The 20,107-nt window shown below is 36.8% G+C and overlaps 1 protein-coding gene across 8 annotated transcripts in view; it reads right to left on the bottom strand.

Annotated features, from left to right (window-relative positions):
* LOC127450640 (dynamin-2) overlaps positions 1-20,107 on the bottom strand; it is a 99,354-nt gene that overhangs the window by 47,574 nt on the left and 31,673 nt on the right. For all 8 annotated transcript variants that reach the window (XM_051714894.1, XM_051714904.1, XM_051714896.1 and 5 more), the window contains exons 2-7: positions 17,985-18,058; positions 6,231-6,380; positions 5,923-6,126; positions 3,570-3,668; positions 2,845-3,005; positions 2,318-2,460 (exon numbers count right to left, since the gene is read on the bottom strand). In XM_051714894.1, coding sequence (XP_051570854.1) covers positions 2,318-2,460; positions 2,845-3,005; positions 3,570-3,668; positions 5,923-6,126; positions 6,231-6,380; positions 17,985-18,058 — 831 coding nt within the window. The remainder of the gene's footprint in view (positions 1-2,317; positions 2,461-2,844; positions 3,006-3,569; positions 3,669-5,922; positions 6,127-6,230; positions 6,381-17,984; positions 18,059-20,107) is intronic.

The raw sequence follows: 20,107 nt of genomic DNA, 5'->3' as shown, positions 1-20,107 counted from the left end.
TCCCCCTCTTGCCGCCAAAACAGCACCAACACGCATCTCAGAATAGCATTCAGAGATTATATTCTTCTCACCACAATTGTACAGAGTGGTTATCTGAGTTACCGTAGACTTTGTCAGTTCAAACCAGTCTGGCCATTTTCTGTTGACCTCTCTCATCAACAAGGCGTTTTCATCCGCAGAACTGCTGCTCACTGGATGTTTTTTGTTTTTGGCACCATTCTGAGTAAATTCTAGACAGAGTGAAAATCCCAGGAGATCAGCAGTTACAGAAATACTCAAACCAGCCCGTCTGGCACCAACAATTATCCATGTGATTATCTAATCAGCCAATCGTGTGGCAGCAGTGCATAAAATTATGCAGATATGGGTCAGGAGCTTCAGTTAATGTTCACATCAACCATCAGAATGGGGAAAAAATCTGATCTCAGTGATTTGGACTGTGGCATGATTGTTGGTGCCAGATGGGCTGGTTTGAAAATTTCTGTAACTGCTGATCTCCTAGGATTTTCATGCACAACAGTCTCTAGGATTTGCTCCGAATGGTGCCAAAAACAAAAAACATCCAGTGAGCAGCAGTTCTGTGAACGGAAATGCCTTGTTGACGAGAGCGGTTCTATGCCTCTGTTCAAACGACGTCCGATGTGAATACAGTCTCAGAGTTGGGATTAACCATCACATCACAAAAAAAAAACATCATCTTGTCATGCAGTGCCATCTTAAAATCAACTGAGAACTGCTACAGGAAACACAGGAAAGTGTTCATCAGCCCCGTATTGCTCACCCAAAGCGCTTGTGAGGAAAATATGGTTGACATTCAGCTGTTTTGCACAGAGGGGGAGAGAAGGTAACCGGGACCTATTAAATGCGTCTTTAGCTGTCCGGCAAGACGATCTAAATTATAACATGAAAACATCATCTAAAATTGCTGCACTACTCAAAATGTGCGCTAGAGGGCGCCCCACGATCACACATCGCTGGCTGAAGCTTTGAATGGAGACTGTTACATAACACTGAGCCTTTAGCGGTGTAGTAATCATGCAAGGCCACAATTCTTGATTTCACTCTTAATTCAATCAATCCTCCAGCCTGAATAGATACCATTTGGATGTATCAAAGGTCAAAGTCAGCAGGTTTAGAGCATTTTGGATGGTTTTCTCCTCATCATTAACAATAAGTGCTACTTTTACAACGGTCACGTCAGCAACGGCAGTTTTTCCTCAATGTGAAAAATGACAAAGAATAAGAAAAAATATTACATGTTCTGAGGAGTGCCAACAATTCTACATTATGTAGCTATTATTATTTCTGGATTGAGTATTTAAATTCACAGTTTTTAAAGAGTGTTTGGTCTAGATCTAATGGCCCTTAAATAAAGTTAACCTTTATTGTTATTCTTCGTCAAACTTTGCGCTGTAAAAATCAATGACAGCTATAACTATCAACGCTGGCAAGTAACCATGGTATAAGCGAGATAATCCATGGATAGGTGTGCGTTAAAAATTGTAACGCACTTTGCGTCAGGTGGTTCTTCCTCTCCATGTTGTACATTAAAATTGTTTAACACACATTTAGCCATGGATTATCCCTTACATATCTGATTATTTATAATAATTTAATCATTACATATTGAATCATTTTTATTTGGGTGGCTTTCTCAGCAAATACTGATATTTGTGATTAATTGCGTTTAAATCAATTAAATAATCTGCATATTGTGTAATTAATTTGATTAAAAATTGTAATTAATTGACAGCCCTAAATCAAATAAAAGTCAATATCATCAAACCTCATCGCATTTCATGACCAAACGTGCAATGCTTTACTTTCTTAATATTATTTGATTCGAGAGTGAATAACGACTTAAATTTCAATCTGGGCTACAGAAGACTTGGAATATAGTGCATGAGTTGTACGGATTACTTTTATTGTGTCTTTTCTTTTTTTTTAGCTTGACAACGTGGAGTCACTATTCACAAACCATGTGAAGACTTTTTTTTAAAAATCACCATTTGTATTCCACAGAAGAAAGTAAGTCAGGACAAGTCTGGAGCGACATTATGGTGAGTAAACTATGACAGTACTTAACATTTTTGGGTGAGCTATTTTCCTTTAAGTATAGCATCGAGCTTAAAGCTGATTGGTCCATTGGTAGTAAACAGTCTGAGATGACGTACAGCTTCAACACTTCGTTTAAACAGCCTCAAACTGTTGCGAGTGCAGACACAGTGCCATAGCCTTTCAAGCAGTCAAGTAAGAGACTCAGAGTGTGTCAACTACAACACATGAGCCACCTCAGTAACCTTCTGTAAACACTCACTGCAGCAGGGCCTTTGTCTTTCGTGTGGGGTCATCTGGGCGAAAGTTCTTGTATTCTTCTACCTCCTTCTCCAGAGAGAGGAGCTGAGACTGGAGTTTGCTGCGAAGGCCGGGCAGTGTGTCCCGGATGTGGTTGGTCAATTGCTAAAAAATGTAAGAAAAAGATGAAGTGTGATAAGTAAATATTAAAAGTACCAGTTCTATACCCAACACTCATAAGACATGGGTGGGGGTGTGTAGAACTTTTTAAATGAAGGGCGTTCCAATTCTGCTAAGCTTTCTGCAGAGTGTCATCTGACACAGAGATTACAAGTTGATTGGCTCTCAAAATGAGGCATTGCAGGGAATCAGTGAGAAATGTTAGAGGCAGTCGTTTAATCATACAGTCATTCACTCCTCTTGCATTTCTACGCCGTGAGTGTGACGGACCCACAAGTGAGGAGTGGCCAGACCTCAGCAACATCAGTCAACGGTTGTGACATTCCCTACTGTTATACAGGTGTTTGCGTTGGTAAACTGTGGTCATACCTGGTTGAGGGTCTTCTGCAAGTGTGATGTTCCCATTCTTTCAGCCATGTGTCTATAACTGGGGTGGGACAGGAAGAACTTCCTCTCTGCCGCCAGCGCGGCCCGAATATCCTTCCTACCATCTATATCTTTCTGACTGCGGTTCACCACGCCAATATAACCTGAGACGGAGAAACGTACTTTACATTGTACATTTCACAGTGTGATATAAGTCACAGGTGTGTTTGTGGCGGCTATTTTGAAACAGCTTCCAATGTGGCTCATCCAATTAGAGTCAGAATCTTCCATTTAATAATAGTAGTTTTACTGCTTGTATATTAGTTCTGAGTCTTTTGTTTGAAACTCAAGTGTTCAATAATGTGACTGTGTTGTGCACTGATGCTAGATCTATTTGTTTTTCTAGGAATAATCTTCTTTTGGTTTACATCTATTAAGTTGCCAATAAAAAGAGAAAATAAATCAAATTAAATTGAGCACTTTTCATTTGGTGATCCATTTAAAAATGAGCATTACCACATTGTTTTTTAACATTCAGTGGCAGGTGTAATCCAATGCAATGGCATTCATCCAATGTTAAGTGTTACTTAAGTGTTACTTACGGGGCCCCTGTGTAAACATTTTTTTTTTGCTTAATTTCCATCACATAGTGGTACATACCATTACCATGAAATCCAAATTACAAACATGTCCAGCCATACAGTGTGGTTATGACACTAACTGCTCACCTCTACGCAATGGTAAGAGTTTATTTTCCAGGATATCTCTGGCATCTGTGCCTTCGTCCATCAAATCCAGTTTGGTGATCACACCAATGGTACGCAATCCTGTTGACACACAAACAAATACATGTAAAAACATCCTTAGGGTTTGTGCTTTTATCCACCTGCTCTCTGTACTTTAGATGTGTAGGTGCAGTATATTAACACAAGAACATGTCCAGTGTGAACAGCTCCTTCCATGTGTGTCCCATACATGTACTGTACTTGCTGGAGTTTCAGAGTGAAACAAATATCCTTGTGGAGAACTTTACGTTTTTCCTATTCCAGGGTTCCTACTCTTTTCAAGGCACAATTTTCTAGGACATTTTATGTGCACAACGAGTATACTATTTAAGCAAAAACACACAAGAGGTCATGATATTTATTGTGGTTATTATTAGATGGTTATTTTTCCTCTGAATTCCGTATTTGACAGTTTAATGAAATTTTATTATCAAAATTGTGTCTATCCATTTAAATCAAGCTTTTATTTTGACGTTTCTGTGTGTTTTCGATGCGCGTGTTTGACATTTTTCAGGGAGATTATTAAACCCCAAAAAGCTGTGATTTAATTAAATAAAACTAGTCTGCATGTGCTGCGCACTTCAGAGCACTCTGCTCTCCGTCATCTACTACTATACTCAAGAAGAGCATGTGTGATGATCATGATGAGATGTTTTCAGTGTACGAGTGTCCATCTTCACACATTCATTTTGAAGCGCACAACATGCAGATTACATATTTATTTAAATCGCAGCCTTTTGCGGTTTAATAACCACACAAGGACATATCATGACTTCCATTTGATTAATTGTGCATTCAAACATAAATATTCGTCCCAAATATGTCAAATTCTGTGACTCTCCGCGTTTCGTAGCTAATGCCATTTTTATGAGAGTATTCAGTAATTTCGTCTATGTTTTTCACATCGGTGAAATCATAGGACCCTAGATGTGATAACCGTGGTATAAGCTGACTCCGATTTGCTGAATTATTAAAAAGTAATTTCATACCTCAATAAAAACCTTAAAGTGCTATAATTAACACAACAGCAATGTTGGAATGGGAAAAAATATATTTAGCAGTTTATCAATATTTGTCGAAGCAAAGCAGAGATGACAGCAAGTGAGCAAAGAATGTACATGACAGGGCTTCATTTATGACAGTCAATCGTTTCACAATGCATTGGAAAATTCCAGGTTTTCCAGGATGAGTGGTAAACCTGTATTATGATCATTTTCATAAATGATGAAAGTGAACACTTCTAATTCAGCAAATTAAAAAACAGTAGTTAAGAGTTGGTCAAATTGCATGTTGTTGGTCTCTATTGTAAAGTCCTAATTCTAAACTTTTAAGCGACACTCATTTTGTGTCAAGTGAGTCCTTTTTTTATTACGTGTAATAAGTAAAAAAAAAAAAAGGGGTTAAAAGTAGGGCTGTCGATTTAATGCGTTAATTCAGCGCAATAAGTTATATGAAAAATAATACGTAAAACAAATTTAACACAATAAATCATGCCCCCAACCTAAACGGAAATTCTGTAATAAGGAATGTTCCCACCATCGGAGCAATTCAAGCTTGATGTACCATCTTTATGCAGTAGTGGGCAGTCAGCACGACTCCAGCTGTACAGGTAACACGCCTCGTCAAACCAGCGAACAGGCAGCACAGCCTTCCACAGATGACGCTCTCTTGCACTCAATGACAGCTGGACCGAGCACAACAGAATGCAGGTATTTTGAAATGCATGTTTTAAAGTTTCAGACTACGTTTAACTTGACACAGCGTGCTTAAACAAGTGAGACGCGATGCAACTAAAGTGAGATGCTCCAAAAGCGCCTGTTTGATGCATGATTACATAGACCGACAATTCTAAAAAGAGCAAGGAAGTAGGTCAACAATAGGATTATGTTCAAAAATATGAAAAAAAAAAAAAGCAAACAACATTTTCACTTTTAAAGTCACTTTTTATATTGTGGCTGTTGCCACAATATTATGTCATGTATTTGAATTATCTGAATTATAATATTTATTAGGCCTATATATTATATATATATTTTTTTTATTATTCTAAATTACCTGAATTTATGGGCCTTTTCAGAAAATATTAATATTCGAATAATTGGTATTAATTAATCTGCACATCATTTACATTTATACATTCATCATATTAATTTTATAAAAAATTTTGACCGATTGACAGCCCCAGTTAAAATGCATAAAGTGAAAATGTAAGTTTAAAGGTACTGGAAAAAATAAGCTGCTGATTAGCACTTACTGGCCCAGAAAAAGGTGCATCCCAACTCCCAGCAATTCCTACCTTGAGGGTCCACCTCCTTCGCCATTTTGAGGGCATCCGAGTTGGCCAAGTCAGTGTTGGCAGGGGTGACGGCCAGAATCAAACAGCTCTCCTTAGTGGTGAACTGCAGAATCATATCTCGAATCTGGTGCTCGATATCTGGGGGCTGGTCTCCCACAGCAATCTTGGTCATACCCGGCAAATCGATGAGGGTCAGATTCAATACTGTCAAATAATGAGAGTGATTGAGAAGGGTTACATTTAAATCAATGGCTGCGTCATTATGTTTGTGGACTGAGGTAAGCTCAGGAAGTCTTGTGCAGTATTACCGTTTGGAGAGTAGACTCTCAGGTTGATGGGGATTGGAGAGATGCCCTTGTTGGACCCTGTTATCCTGTCGGTCTCCGCTTCAATTTCCTGCCGGACTTCATCAAAATCCACAAACTTCTTCCCTTTGCAATGTAAGAACTCGGCATATTCTAGATACAGAGAGATAGAGGGTGTGGTTTAGGGCGATAGGGAAACTGGCGGTTGACTTTGCAAAATGAAAGCAAACAGGACATGAAAACATATAGCTGTATTGCACACACTATTTATGTTTATCTGTGATGTGCTTATGTCAAATTCAGTGACGCGTGCAAAATACAGTCTCACCATATGATTTATTGGTATAGTTTTTTTTATATAATTTAATGTATGATTCATTGATTTATTATCACCATATGATTTAGTTTGATAAAAAAGAAAAAAGAAAAAAAAAAGAAGAATATTTTACCTCACTATACTGTATTGCAAAGAATCAATATTTTTGTGTTCAGATTAGAATAACATTTTTCACATTAAAGGTGCTGTAAGTGATTTTTCTTCATCAGGGTTTCTGCAGGTTCGAAGGAATGAAATTTAAGACTTTTTAAGGCCAAATAAGAGAAAAATTTAAGACCACTTTCACAATAAAAAGAAATAAAAAAATAAAATAATGAATTAATTAGCTGGTAAATACAAAACCACTGATGCTGCTTGAATGAATCTGGACATGTTTTTTATATTTTATTGTGTATTTATGCGTTTTCTTTTTTTAAATAAGTTAATACAACATTAAAACTCTAAATGAATTCATTAAGAATGCATGTAGCCTAAAGTATGTAGCCTATATTGTGACCCTTCTCTTTAGTCACTTGCTTTCCAGCAAGACGTGACACAATAGACCAATGCTTTGGCAATGTCACCGCTTATGTAAAATACGGAAGTGCTGGCAAAAACCATGCGTAAAAAGTCAACTTTTATCGGATTACATTGTTGAAATATTATTCCGAGGGCTCTCGTTGACTGCTGTGGCTTCAAGCTATCAACAGAGCTGACTGGAATGAGGAGAACATTTCAACTCACAACTTTGCAGAAAAAATGTATAGCGAACATGATTACATGTTTGTTATTAACTAATTTTATTATAGTACTATTATCGCTAAGACTATGTTTGTATTTATGATGGTTTTGTGTCATACAGTGCATCCGGAAAGTATTCACAGCGCTTCACTTTTTCCACATTTTGTTATGTTACAGCCTTATTCCAAAATGGATTAAATTCATTATTTTCCTCAAAATTCTACAAACAATACCCCATAATGACAACATGAAAGAAGTTTGTTTGAAATCTTTGCAAATTTATTAAAAAAAAAAAAAAAAAAACAGAAAAAAAAAAAAAAAATTACATGTACATATGTATTCACAGCCTTTGCCATGACACTCAAAATTGAGCTCAGGTGCATCCTGTTTCCACTGATCATCCTTGAGATGTTTCTACAACTTGATTGGAGTCCACCTGTGGTAAATTCAGTTGATTGGACATGATTTGGAAAGGCACACACCTATATAAGGTCCCACAGTTAACAGTGCATGTCAGAGCACAAACCAAGCCATGAAGTCCAAGGAATTGTCTGTAGACCACCGAGACAGGATTGTATCAAGGCACAGATCTGGGGAAGGGTACAGAAAAATTTCTGCAGCACTGAAAGTCCCAATGAGCACAGTGGCCTCCATCATCTGTAAATGGAAGAAGTTTGGAACCACCAGGACTCTTCCTAGAGCTGGCCGCCCAGCCAAACTGAGGAGGGGAAGAAGGGCCTTTGTCAGGGAGGTGACCAAGAACCCGATGGTCACTCTGACAGAGCTCCAGCATTTCTCTGTGGAGAGAGGAGAACCTTCCAGAAGAACAACCATCTCTGCAGCACTCCACCAATCAGGCCTGGATGGTAGAGTGGCCAGATGGAAGACACTCCTCAGTAAAAGGCACATGACAGCCCGCCTGGAGTTTGCCAAAAGGCACCTGAAGGACTCTCAGACCATGAGAAACAAAGATTGAACTCTTTGGCCTGACTGGCAAGCGTCATGTCTGGAGGAAACCAGGCACCACTCATCACCTGGCCAATACCATCCCTACAGTGAAGCATGGTGGTGGCAGCATCATGCTGTGGGGATGTTTTTCAGCGGCAGGAACTGGGAGACTAGTCAGGATTGAGGGAAAGATGAATGCAGCAATGTACAGAGACATCCTTGATTAAAACCTGCTCCAGAGCGCTCTGGACCTCAGACTGGGGCGAAGGTTCATCTTCCAACAGGACAACGACCCTAAGCACACAGCCAAGATAACAAAGGAGTGGCTACGGGACAATTCTGTGAATGTCCTTGAGTGGCCCAGCCAGAGCCCAGACTTGAACCCGATTGAACATCTCTGGAGAGATCTGAAAATGGCTGTGCACCGACGCTCCCCATCCAACCTGATGGAGCTTGAGAGGTCCCGCAAAGAAGAATGGGAGAAACTGCCCAAAAATAGGTGTGCCAAGCTTGTAGCATCATACTCAAAGACTTGAGGCTGTAATTGGTGCCAAAGGTGCCTCAACAAAGTATTGAGCAAAGGCTGTGAATACTTATGTACATGTGATTTTTTTTTCGTTTTTTATTTTTAATAAATTTGCAAAGATTTCAAACAAACTTCTTTCACATTGACATTATGGGGTATTGTTTGTAGAATTTTGAGGAAAATAATGAATTTAATCCATTTTGGAATAAGGCTGTAACATAAAATGTGGAAAAAGTGAAGCACTGTGAATACTTTCCGGATGCACTGTATTTTCGCTTAATCAACTTATCTTTCAAATCAAACGCAACAGTCAGTGGGCTTTCTGCCACCACACTGCACATGCGCTGACAATTTTGTAAACAAGAGGATTGGTCTATAGACCTTATTCAAAGTAGCGCCATGTTTGACATTTAATGGGAATAGAAATGAAGCTGTGAGGGATAGACTTACCATCTCTTCAATGGCATGCACGGTATAAATCTGTAAAAAGCTCCAATATCCCATCTGATTATCCACAACTCATGTTGTCTGGAGTTTTTTTGTCTACTGAGTGTTCTTGAAAATATATTTTTCCAATGTTTTGTCTGCAGAACGATCCAGAAACACTTTAAACTGTAGTACAGCCCATTGAAGAGACTGTACGTCTATCCCTCACAGCCTCGTTGTCATTCTCGTCAAAAATTAAATATGGCACTGTTGTGAATAAGGTCTAGCATGTGCTGAAGAACATTTATATTTTTTTATGAATTAAATTATGAAAGAGAACTGTCTTGCATAATTAGTTATGATGTATATTGAAAACAGATTATATCCTAAATATTAAATATAATATATTTTCATATGTATATTATTAATATTATAATATGAATATTATAATATTATTATTGTTTTGTCTATTATTAAAAAAAATTAATTGACTGATTCAAATGGCAGAGAAAATACCTTTATATGTCAGATCTAGAGACATGGGGATAAGAGATGTAACAGGTGTAACTCTGCAGCTGAGTAGTTCTGTTAGCTTTACAATTCTTGTCAAAGGTAATGTGAAATAAGGAAGCGCCATGATCTGAAAGGCTTCAAAAGACACTCCAACCTTGAGCACTTACAATCTGCAATGTTGACATTTTTGTCGATTATAAGCAGGAGCGACAGTGTTAGCGTATTGCTCGCTTACAGATATGCATAATAACGGCAATTGCATTTCTGACTAATGGATTTCTGAAGGTTTATACATGTGTAACATCGTTAATTCAGTAAAAATGCACTTCCCTGTGTGTGCTCACACTAAGCAAGCGTTAGCTGCATAAATGCACGAAGAGAGAGAGAGAGAGATGATTATGACTAGCGCAGATTCTGCTGTTTTTTGCGTGTTCTCTATTCACGCCCCAAAATACTTCTTGTAATTTATTTAAGATATTGAAGACTTTTTATGGCCTTAAAAAGTAAATTGAAGACTTTTTAAGCTATTTTAAGGACCCGTGGGTACCCTGTTCATGGAAAAGTATACAAAAATGTTCCTACTCCCATAAAATATTAATGAAATAAGTGTCCTGAGATATCTCACTGGTCTCTGTGACAGCTGTAGACTTTGTAAACAGCAAACAAAAATGTGTCTGTGGACTGCGGACATTGACGCCTTTCACCTGTCAATCATTTTGCTTGTTCTCATAGTGTTGTATTTGAAGCAGATCATTGAGGCTGTGATTCATAATGTTTGCCAGTTGAGGGCCCTATTGTGCCACTTGAATTTGACAGCCACAGGAACAAACAATGCTGCTCTTTTGCTCGGTTTTGGTCTCAAAATTATCATTTGGAGGGCGGGGTGTTGGAATGAGGGAGCGTGGCTAATTTGACATCTCGGTCACGTGAAAGCTTCAGAACGCTAAAATTGTTTACAGCACCTTTAATATTTCTGGGGAAAAAAGAAACAGACCAACACTTAGAGCAAGAGTGCAGAGCAAAGTTGCACTGCGTCAACAAACACTATTTCTATTCGTCCAAAATAATGATCATAAAAAATGGCAATATTAAAGTATTGCAATCCAGATATCAATAAAATATTGCATTGCCAGATCCCTGCTGATTTCCACCCCTAATTTAATGTGACACCATTTAATGTTTCGCCACATTACGCTTGATGCAGTTCAAGTGTTTAACAATATGGACACTATGTATGTACATGTATGAAAGTGTGCTTTTTACAGTTAATATAGTCAACGAAATTACAGACGAAAACTTCGTTGATGAAGGGTTTCTTGATTTTGACACTGACGAAAATGAGACAGAAAAGATGCACCATGACGAAATTCAAATGTTAGCAATTAAAACATCATGTTGATGACAATATGATGAGAAAGAAGCTAATACTACAATACTGTTTCCTTATAAAGAAAGAAAAATCTAAACAGAATTGATTCAGTGCAAGTCAGAATGCGTAACTTGTGTTGTGAATGCGGCATTTCCTTAAAAATACGCTACATGAAACGCAATATCCTAAACTGTCTAAACGTGAGGAATTCAAAACAGAGTAGCTTCAAAAAAGCAGATAATACTAGGGATGGGCATTTTCGAGTAATTCTGCAGTCAAGTACTCTAACCCACATATTTGGGACGAAAATTTAGCCAGGCATACACTCGTGAATTAAAATGCATGTTAAAAATAACACATATGACACATACATGAATATTATATTTTGTTTTATTCAGAAACACTACCAAGAACAGTTTCAACATAAGACAACTTCAACAAACTGTGCTTTTCTTTTTGGGGAAAAAAATGTAATGAACAATATACAATACATTAATAAAAATGGAAAACAAAAAAGATTGAAAAATAACAGTAAAAATTCACTCACCCAGAGTTTACACTGAAACCAATACTAACAGCATGAGGGTAATACATACATACATACACACACACACACACACACACACACACACACATATACATTATATATATATATATATATATATATATATATATATATATATATATATATATACACACACACACAGGTGCATCTCAATAAATTAGAATGTCGTGGAAAAGTTCATTTATTTCAGTAATTCAACTCAAATTGTGAAACTCGTGTATTAAATAAATTCAATGCACACAGACTGAAGTAGTTTAAGTCTTTGGTTCTTTTAATTGTGATGATTTTGGCTCACATTTAACAAAAACCCACCAATAAAAGCAGATCCTCGTCTGTTGGTTTGCATGACTTCAACAAGAACCAAATACAAATAGAGTAAAATTCAATAAGAATACAAATATTACAAGGGTTATGATGCCACACAGGCTATTAATTCTTCTTCTCTCATCCAACACCTCGATGGGCCATTTTTTCTATTCTAACCTTATAAAATGACGTGTCATCGTTTTATGTTATAATTTAAGCAATTAATTCAATTTGAAATTTCAATAATTACAAAATTGCATGATCTGTACATTGCATATGTGAATTTATGTTTCCTTTATGTGATTTCTGGAGCTACAAATGTCTGATCACCATTCACTTGCATTGTTTGGACCTACAGCGCTGAGATACTCTTCTAAAAATCTTCATTTGTGTTCTGTTGAAGAAAGAAAGTCATCCACATCTGAGATGGCATGAGGGTGAGTAAATGATGAGAAAATGTTCATTTTTGGATCAACTATTCCTGTAAAAAAACTTATCACTTCTCATTTAATTGTATCATTAATAATGTTTTATTTAACATCAAAGCTATTTATCCAAACATTATTTTTGTTAATATTATTAACTACATTGTAGCATTTGGTTACATTAGATTTACATTTAGAACTTAAGAAATATAATATTCATCCTTCCTGCACTTTTGGCTTCTAGCTGGTGAGGAGGCTTTTCAATGGTGATAAAACAGTATCAAAACATCTCACAAGTGCACACGACCATGTACAAATGCACGCAATAGATCCACACACACACACACAGCAAACCACACATACATACAACAGATCAGTACACGCACAAGGCAATCCACAAGTGCACACAACAGATCTGCACATTGGCTCAATTCACAAATGCACGCATCAAAATACACAAATATAAGCTATACAATGATGTCTCTGCTAACCTTACTGTCCTCAATAGTGCACACAAATACTGAGACCTTTACCATTGGTATTCTGCCTCAAGGATGTCCATAAATGTGCTTTTGCAATTGTGGATTGTTTTGAGACTCTTGTTCCGTGGCCTTGATTCACAAATACGAGCAAGCTGATCTGAACTGCCTTCCATTCATTTGACACTAAATGATGATGTAAACCGTGTTCCTCAAGTGGACGCCTTAAAAGCAGAATCCTCAATTGACTGTTTTTAAGGATGTTTAAGTTGCTGAATATATTTGTTATATTTGATACCAATCTGTCCTTTGAAAATCAAATTTCCAATGTTTGTAAAACAGCATTCTTCCACCTGAGAAATACTGCTAATTTACAACACATGCTCTCTGTTGCTGATGCGGAAAAATGAATTCATGCGTTCATGACCTCAAGACTAGATTATTGTAATGCATTACTGGGAGGATTTCCAGCAAGATCAATGAATAAACTTCAATTGGTTCAAAATGCAGTTGCCAGAGTGCTGACTAGAACCAAGAAGTATGATCATATTAGCCCCATTTTATCGTCGTTACACTGGTTACCTGTTAAATTTTGTATTCATTTTAAAAATCTGTTAACTTAATACAAAGCTTTGAATGGTCTAGCTCTGCAGTACTTAAGTGACCTTCAGACATGCTATATTCCATCACGTTCATTACAATCACAAAGTTCTGGCTTGTTAATAATTCCAAGAATATCAAAATCCACAAAAGGAGGTAGATCCTTTTCATATTTGGCTCCTAAACTATGGAATAGTCTCCCTAACACTGTTCGGGATGCAGACACACTCACTCAGTTTAAGTCAAGACTAAAGACTCATCTATTTAGCCAGGCATACCCCTAATTTATCCTTTACAATTAGTGTGCTTTAGTTAGGTCTGCCGGAACCTGAAACAGTTTTTTGACTTCAGAGGATGAACTGATGCCAACTCCAACTGTAAGACATCGGATACTTCATATGCCACTGCCTGAACCTTGGATTCCTCCAACAAAATGACCTGCAAGCTGAACTGCGATGCACCTCATCATTTATCTCTGCCTGCATCACCTTTGTCTATTGATGGACTACACTCTTGAAATGGAATACACAGACTTTCAGATCTGCCACAGTTGCCTTCGGCTTGCTCACTGGGGTTCTAAATACAATTATGATTTAATAATTTAATTTATATACACATTTTACAATCATATTTAATCCAACTACACAACGATGACTCTAAGACTTTATAGATATTACAGTTTCATTTTTTGTTAATGCATGATTTCCTGTAAAGCTGCTTTGAAACGATGTGTGTTGTAAAAAGCACTATACATATAAAAATGACTTGACTTGAAGACAACTGTATTCTAGACAATATTTCTGTCGATATATATGAATTAAAATGATTTGTACTGGACATACGAATGGAAATCTGTCCCTGTAACCTCAATAAATAATCACTGAAATCTCCTAATCCAGTAATCACAAATGATCCAACCTGACCAGGGCTGAGAAAAGTAACAGGTATTGTGTCACAACTCCATTTATGCACAGTTTTAGCAGTGGTCAAAACAATTAACTAGTTAATAATTACAATACAATAAACAACCAACGGATTACCTCGTATGACTACTTTAATAAAAGAAAAAAGTTGGAAAACTGCCAGCCTTCTAAATCTAAAAGCACATTACTAAACTGCTTCAGTACAAAAAGAGACATATGTTGTGGTTCAGAGGTACATTTATTTTAAGGATGGATATGCAACAGCATTGTTGCAAAAACAGTCTAACTTGCAGTTCTATTTTTTCCAAATGAAATTAATAATTACCCAGACAGTATTAAATGTAACACTGCTGATGAATATTGGCAATAATTATTTTAATAACTTAAATGATTAAATTGTGTATCATCATTTTTTCTGTCTTTTTCTTGACTCATCCCTTATTAACATGAGGAACATATGCAAGGATGCTATGCAAATGCAGAATAAAAGAAAGAAATCAAAGCAGTCCATGTGTTAAATGGAATTTCTTTGCTCACTCAAGTGTCACTTCTAAGTCAATCACTGATTTTGCACATACTGTATTACTTCTGTGCTTTAAGGGATCTGCCATGATGTTGTTTGAACTTTAAGACATTCCTAATAAATCTTGATTGAAAAAGATGCCATTTTGAAGAATGTTGTAATGTAACTTCAAATCCTTAAAACAAAAAATAATTACTGTCAGTAACCGAATGAAGTAAACTAATAGTGTATACACGCTGATGTTTATATTTACACATGATAATATTATGTGTCAATTATATATATATATATATATATATATATATATATATATATATATATAAATAAAAAACAATATACATTATTATTTAAATCTACTTGAAAATACATAAATGATATCAGAGCAATGATGTGTCAAACAGTACAAGGTAGACAGTGCTGCTTATAGCCTATGTTAAAAAAGGAAAGGGGAAAAAATAGAAAATAAATAAAGTACAAAAGGTATTTTTTTTTCATATGTTTATTATACTTTTTTTTTTATAATTACAGGATGTTTTGAAATGAAAATAAAGAATTAACTAAACTACTTGCCCACAATCTATCCCTCTGATGATCCAGACTTTGAGGGGCTCTGGAAGCTGGAGGAGCTGAACACGAGGCGTCGGCTGAAACCAGGGGAAATAAATAGAGAAAAGAAAATAGGATGTATCTGGTCTAAGCTAACAGCAGGTGGCGATAATGAACCATAGTTATTTGCGGAAGCAGAAGGCCGATCCACATACATTGGAGATCAGATTGTTTATATTTGTGAATCAAGGCCGCGGAACAAGAGTCTCAAAACAATCCACAATTGCAAAAGCATATTCATGGACATCCTTGAGGCAGAATACCAATGGTATCTGTGTGCACATTTGAGGACAGTAAGGTTAGCAGAGGCATCACTGTATAGCTTATATTTGTGCATTCTGATGCGTGCATTTGTGAATTGAGCCGATGTGTGGATCTGTTGCATGCATTTGTAGACTGAGCTGATGCCTGGATCTGTTGCGTGTATTTGTGGATTGTCGTATGCATTTGTGAGATGTATTGATACTGTTTTATCTCCATATTTTTCAAACAGACAGATGCTTACAGATGATAAGTGAGAAGAGCCGATGGCAGGGAAGTAGCATAGGGAGCGACAGTGTTACTCACAAGGACAGTATATTTTGAATAAATGGTCCAAACGGTCATGTAATTTAGCCTGTGAGCACGACACCGAACTGATGCGGAGCATGAGAAGCGTACTGCCCGTCAGTGCGCGTTCATGGTGCGAGCATCCACCACTAACTCTGCGACATCTGCATAACAGACGACACGAAACAAAGTTCAGCGAAAATTCCAATGAAGATCGCGATGTATGTATTTGGAACTATATCAGATGTTATTAATAAAAAAACAGGAATTCTTTGAGAAGACATTTTTTGCCCCCATATTTTGAATTTCGAGGGCATTTTTGCCCAGAGCCCCCATTCATTTCCGACCCTGGATGGAACACTAGAGAGATGGAGATGAGAGGTGTAACAGGTGTTTAAGTGTCTAATTTCAGGTCCTGGTTCTTAATGCATAAAGGAAAATGAATTTGCAATATTCGAGTAGTGTTTTTAATACAAGTAGCTGGTGCAGAATGAGTACTCGATTACTCATTATATCCCTAGCTAATACTTCAGTATATTCAATATATGCTATTATTTCAGGAGCTCAAGTTTTCAGGAGTGTTTTCTTTTGTTGTTTAATCTTACATATTAAACATAGTCATCTTTAATTTGTTTGATGTAAGTTTAAATATTGTAAGAAGGGCTGTCAATTTAAAGCATTAATTCAGTGTGATAAATTATATAAAAATAACATGTTAAAAAACTTTATGCAATTAATCACATCTCTGGACCATCAAAAGGAACATTCCTACCACCTGAAGTACCACCTGTTTTCAGCAAGGGGCAGTAAACGCAACTCCGGCTGCATGGGCAATGCAGAGCTGTACTAACAAATCAAAAGCTTGCTTGACACTACAAGATGAGAACAGTGATCTATTTATTGCTGAGATAACAACCTCTGCGGCTCTAAAGGATTGTTTAGTATAAAACATGTTGAAGATTAATGGACAGGCGGTCAGTTCATTTAGTGATGAGTTGTTTCCTCACAAAAGAAGATTATTCAGCTCACTGAAGCATCTCCTTCATAGACATCCATTCAAAAAGAACGGCTTCATGTCTCCTCGGCAGTTTACCGCCCAGAGAATGGACCGCCGCATTATGCAATTTTATGCTAAGCTTGAAGGCTCCCCTTAGAAGGGCTCTGATGAGAATACGTTCTTGCGTCGAACACAGCTGGACAAGGGACAATTCGTAATGTAAGGATCTAGAGACGTGTTTTTCTAAGTTTCAAACTACGTTCAACTTGACACAGCAACCGAAAAACTCTGTTTATGATGCGACGCAACCAAAATGAGACGCTCAAAAAGTGTCCCTCTGTCCATCTTAGAAAAGCCCTTATAGTAAATCTATCTCGAACAGACTGACAAATTCAATTGCAAAATGGATTGCTGTAGGATAATATGGAGTAAAAAAAACATACTGCTTTCTAAATCCACTTTTTTTTTATTGTAAACTCTTGTCTGCCACAACAATGTAATGCACTTTATCTGAATTATCATATTTATTATATATTATAATTATTTAAATACAACAATTTAATTAATCATTATACATTGAATTATTGTTATCTGATGGCCTTTCTCTGTAAATATTCATATATGCAATTAGTTGCAATTAATTGATTGGCAAATCATGAATTTAATTTGATTGCGAAATGTAATTGATTGACAGTCCTAATTTTAAGCAGTTTATACATTTTTCTGGTCTGTTTCATAATTTTAATTACATTTTAGTCTAAACTTATACGCCATTTTAGTCATATAGAGCAAAATGGACTATGAAAAATAAATGAATGAATGGTATGATAAAATACTGACTATATTTAAAGAACATTTTCATAAAAACACTTATAAAAATATTATTACTAAAATAATAAAATACAAATTTGAAAATTAACACTGTGTGCTGATCAATACACTCACCAGCTTTGTTGTTAACTAGTTGCAGAATGAGAGGCCTGCGAGTGACGATGCCTGAACCTCGGGGAAGGAAATCCCTGAAACAAGAAAGAGAAAAAATTAGTATGTGCGGCGGAGACAGTAGCCTAGTTTCCATCCACTTTTCGTGTTATTTTGTTATCGACAAAGTGAAAATGCATAAAACAAATTCAGCCTGTTTCCATTCAAAAGGCCTTTTATCGATAAAAATGGTGTGCGTGATGACGTCATGCCTAAAAAAAACACTTTGTCGCATAAGTTTTGGTTTATCGCAAAAGAAATCTGCCCTTAAGCTGTTTCCAAACAGAAATGTGTGTTTATCGCTAATTCACCTCCCAGATGTCCCTAATTTTTTTCCTCTGAAGCTTTGGTACAATGGGGAGAGTATTGAGACAATTCACTGAAATTAACCAGCTTACTGTCATTTTAATTTCACAAATAAAAGCAATCAGAAGATGAGGAATTGCAATCAGAAGGGAGCAGTTACCCATCTGATAGGACTGTAATATTGGTCCTGATGTTGCCACCGATTCTGACCCGAAAGCAAATCTCCATTGCCCTGTTCAAGCTGGCAACCTGCACCAAATAATGGGGGAAACTTTCAGTCTTAGTATAAGGACCATCCATCGATGTGTATATGCTGTGTGCACAGCTATTAAAGAAAAACTGATGCGGTGTAATATCAATTATTAATTTTTTTAATTAATTAATTTTAATTTAATTAATTATATTTATTTATCACACATTATACATTTGCACATATACAGTGAAATTCTTTTTTTCACATATCCCAGCTAAGCTGGGGTCAGAGTGCAGGGTCAGCCATGATACGGCGCCCCTGGAGCAGATAGGGTCTTTTTCATTTGGTAACTTATTTTTTTAATTTAATGCTTTTTTCGTTTGGTAATTTATTTAATTTCATACAGGGAATTTTGCCGGCATTTTTTCAAAAGTAAGCTAAACAATAATTTGATAGAATTGGGCTATATGTTCCAAAAAAGCACACTGATGTTTTTCTCCTAGTATTGTGTATTAATTTTTTATTTAAAACATCTTTGTACACAGAAATGATATGTTTTTTGTATTGTGGGTTAATTCCCATAATAGACTGCCGTCTATTATTTTGAATGGTGTGTAAAAGCAACTTTAACAAATAAACAGATGGCTACCGCGATTAAATTAATCGCAAAGAGTGGCCATTCATTTGTTCTCCTTGCACTTGTCGATGACCGGTGCATGATACGAGATATTTGTGTTGGCACTCCTGGAAGTGTCATGTTTGCAGCATCAGATCTATATGCCATTAAGATCAATCCATAATCACGTACAATAAATTGATGACAAAAAATCCTTGGATGGAAACGTAGTTACTGACTACATTTACATGCACACCAAAAAGCGGCTTACTGCAAGAAAGCTGCGTATTGTGAGAAGGCAGTGTTCTGGTTTACATGCACTGTATAAGAGGTGTGCTCTTTACTCCCATATACATGCGTCAGTCAGTAAGCAGCTTTCTCCACAGCAATGAAATTTCCCCGTGACGCTAGTGTAAATAACAAACATGGCATCAGAGGAAGATTTTGCTATTTTATTCTGTTGCTTTGCTTTATTTCCAGATATTCCAGAGTTGTTGCTGTGTTTGTTTCCTTAACTTTCTATCACAACCTGCAGCAGAATTGCGCTGCAATAGTGGGTTTCCCTTACATAAAACTCTGGGATTACCTCAATGTACAAGCACACATACGCAAACGTGAAGGACCATCAATATTTTACATTGGTGTGTATAAATGGGTATAGTTTATAGTGTATTTGCTTTTCCCACTGTACTCCCAGAAATGTTGAATTCTTTCCGCTGTGTTGACTTGTTGTTGGCTCCATCTTGTGACGTTTGTTATTCGGTGTTCATGCACATGCGCACTCTTCAAACACCCATCAGAACGCAGCTTATGTCTTTACATGGCAACATTAGCCGTGTTCTCGGAGGAGGAGGAGAGATAGCCACTTTCAAGTCATTCAGAGCAATCAAGCTCAATTTTCAGAGGTGGCAAGACTGATCAAATTATTCTTGAGTGAGGGGGCGAGAGTTTAGGAGCAACCTCTTTGCATTC

This window comes from Myxocyprinus asiaticus, chromosome 13, assembly GCF_019703515.2.
Source record: "Myxocyprinus asiaticus isolate MX2 ecotype Aquarium Trade chromosome 13, UBuf_Myxa_2, whole genome shotgun sequence".
NCBI classification, from domain to species: domain Eukaryota; kingdom Metazoa; phylum Chordata; class Actinopteri; order Cypriniformes; family Catostomidae; genus Myxocyprinus; species Myxocyprinus asiaticus.
This window is presented reverse-complemented; position numbering and strand designations above follow the sequence as displayed.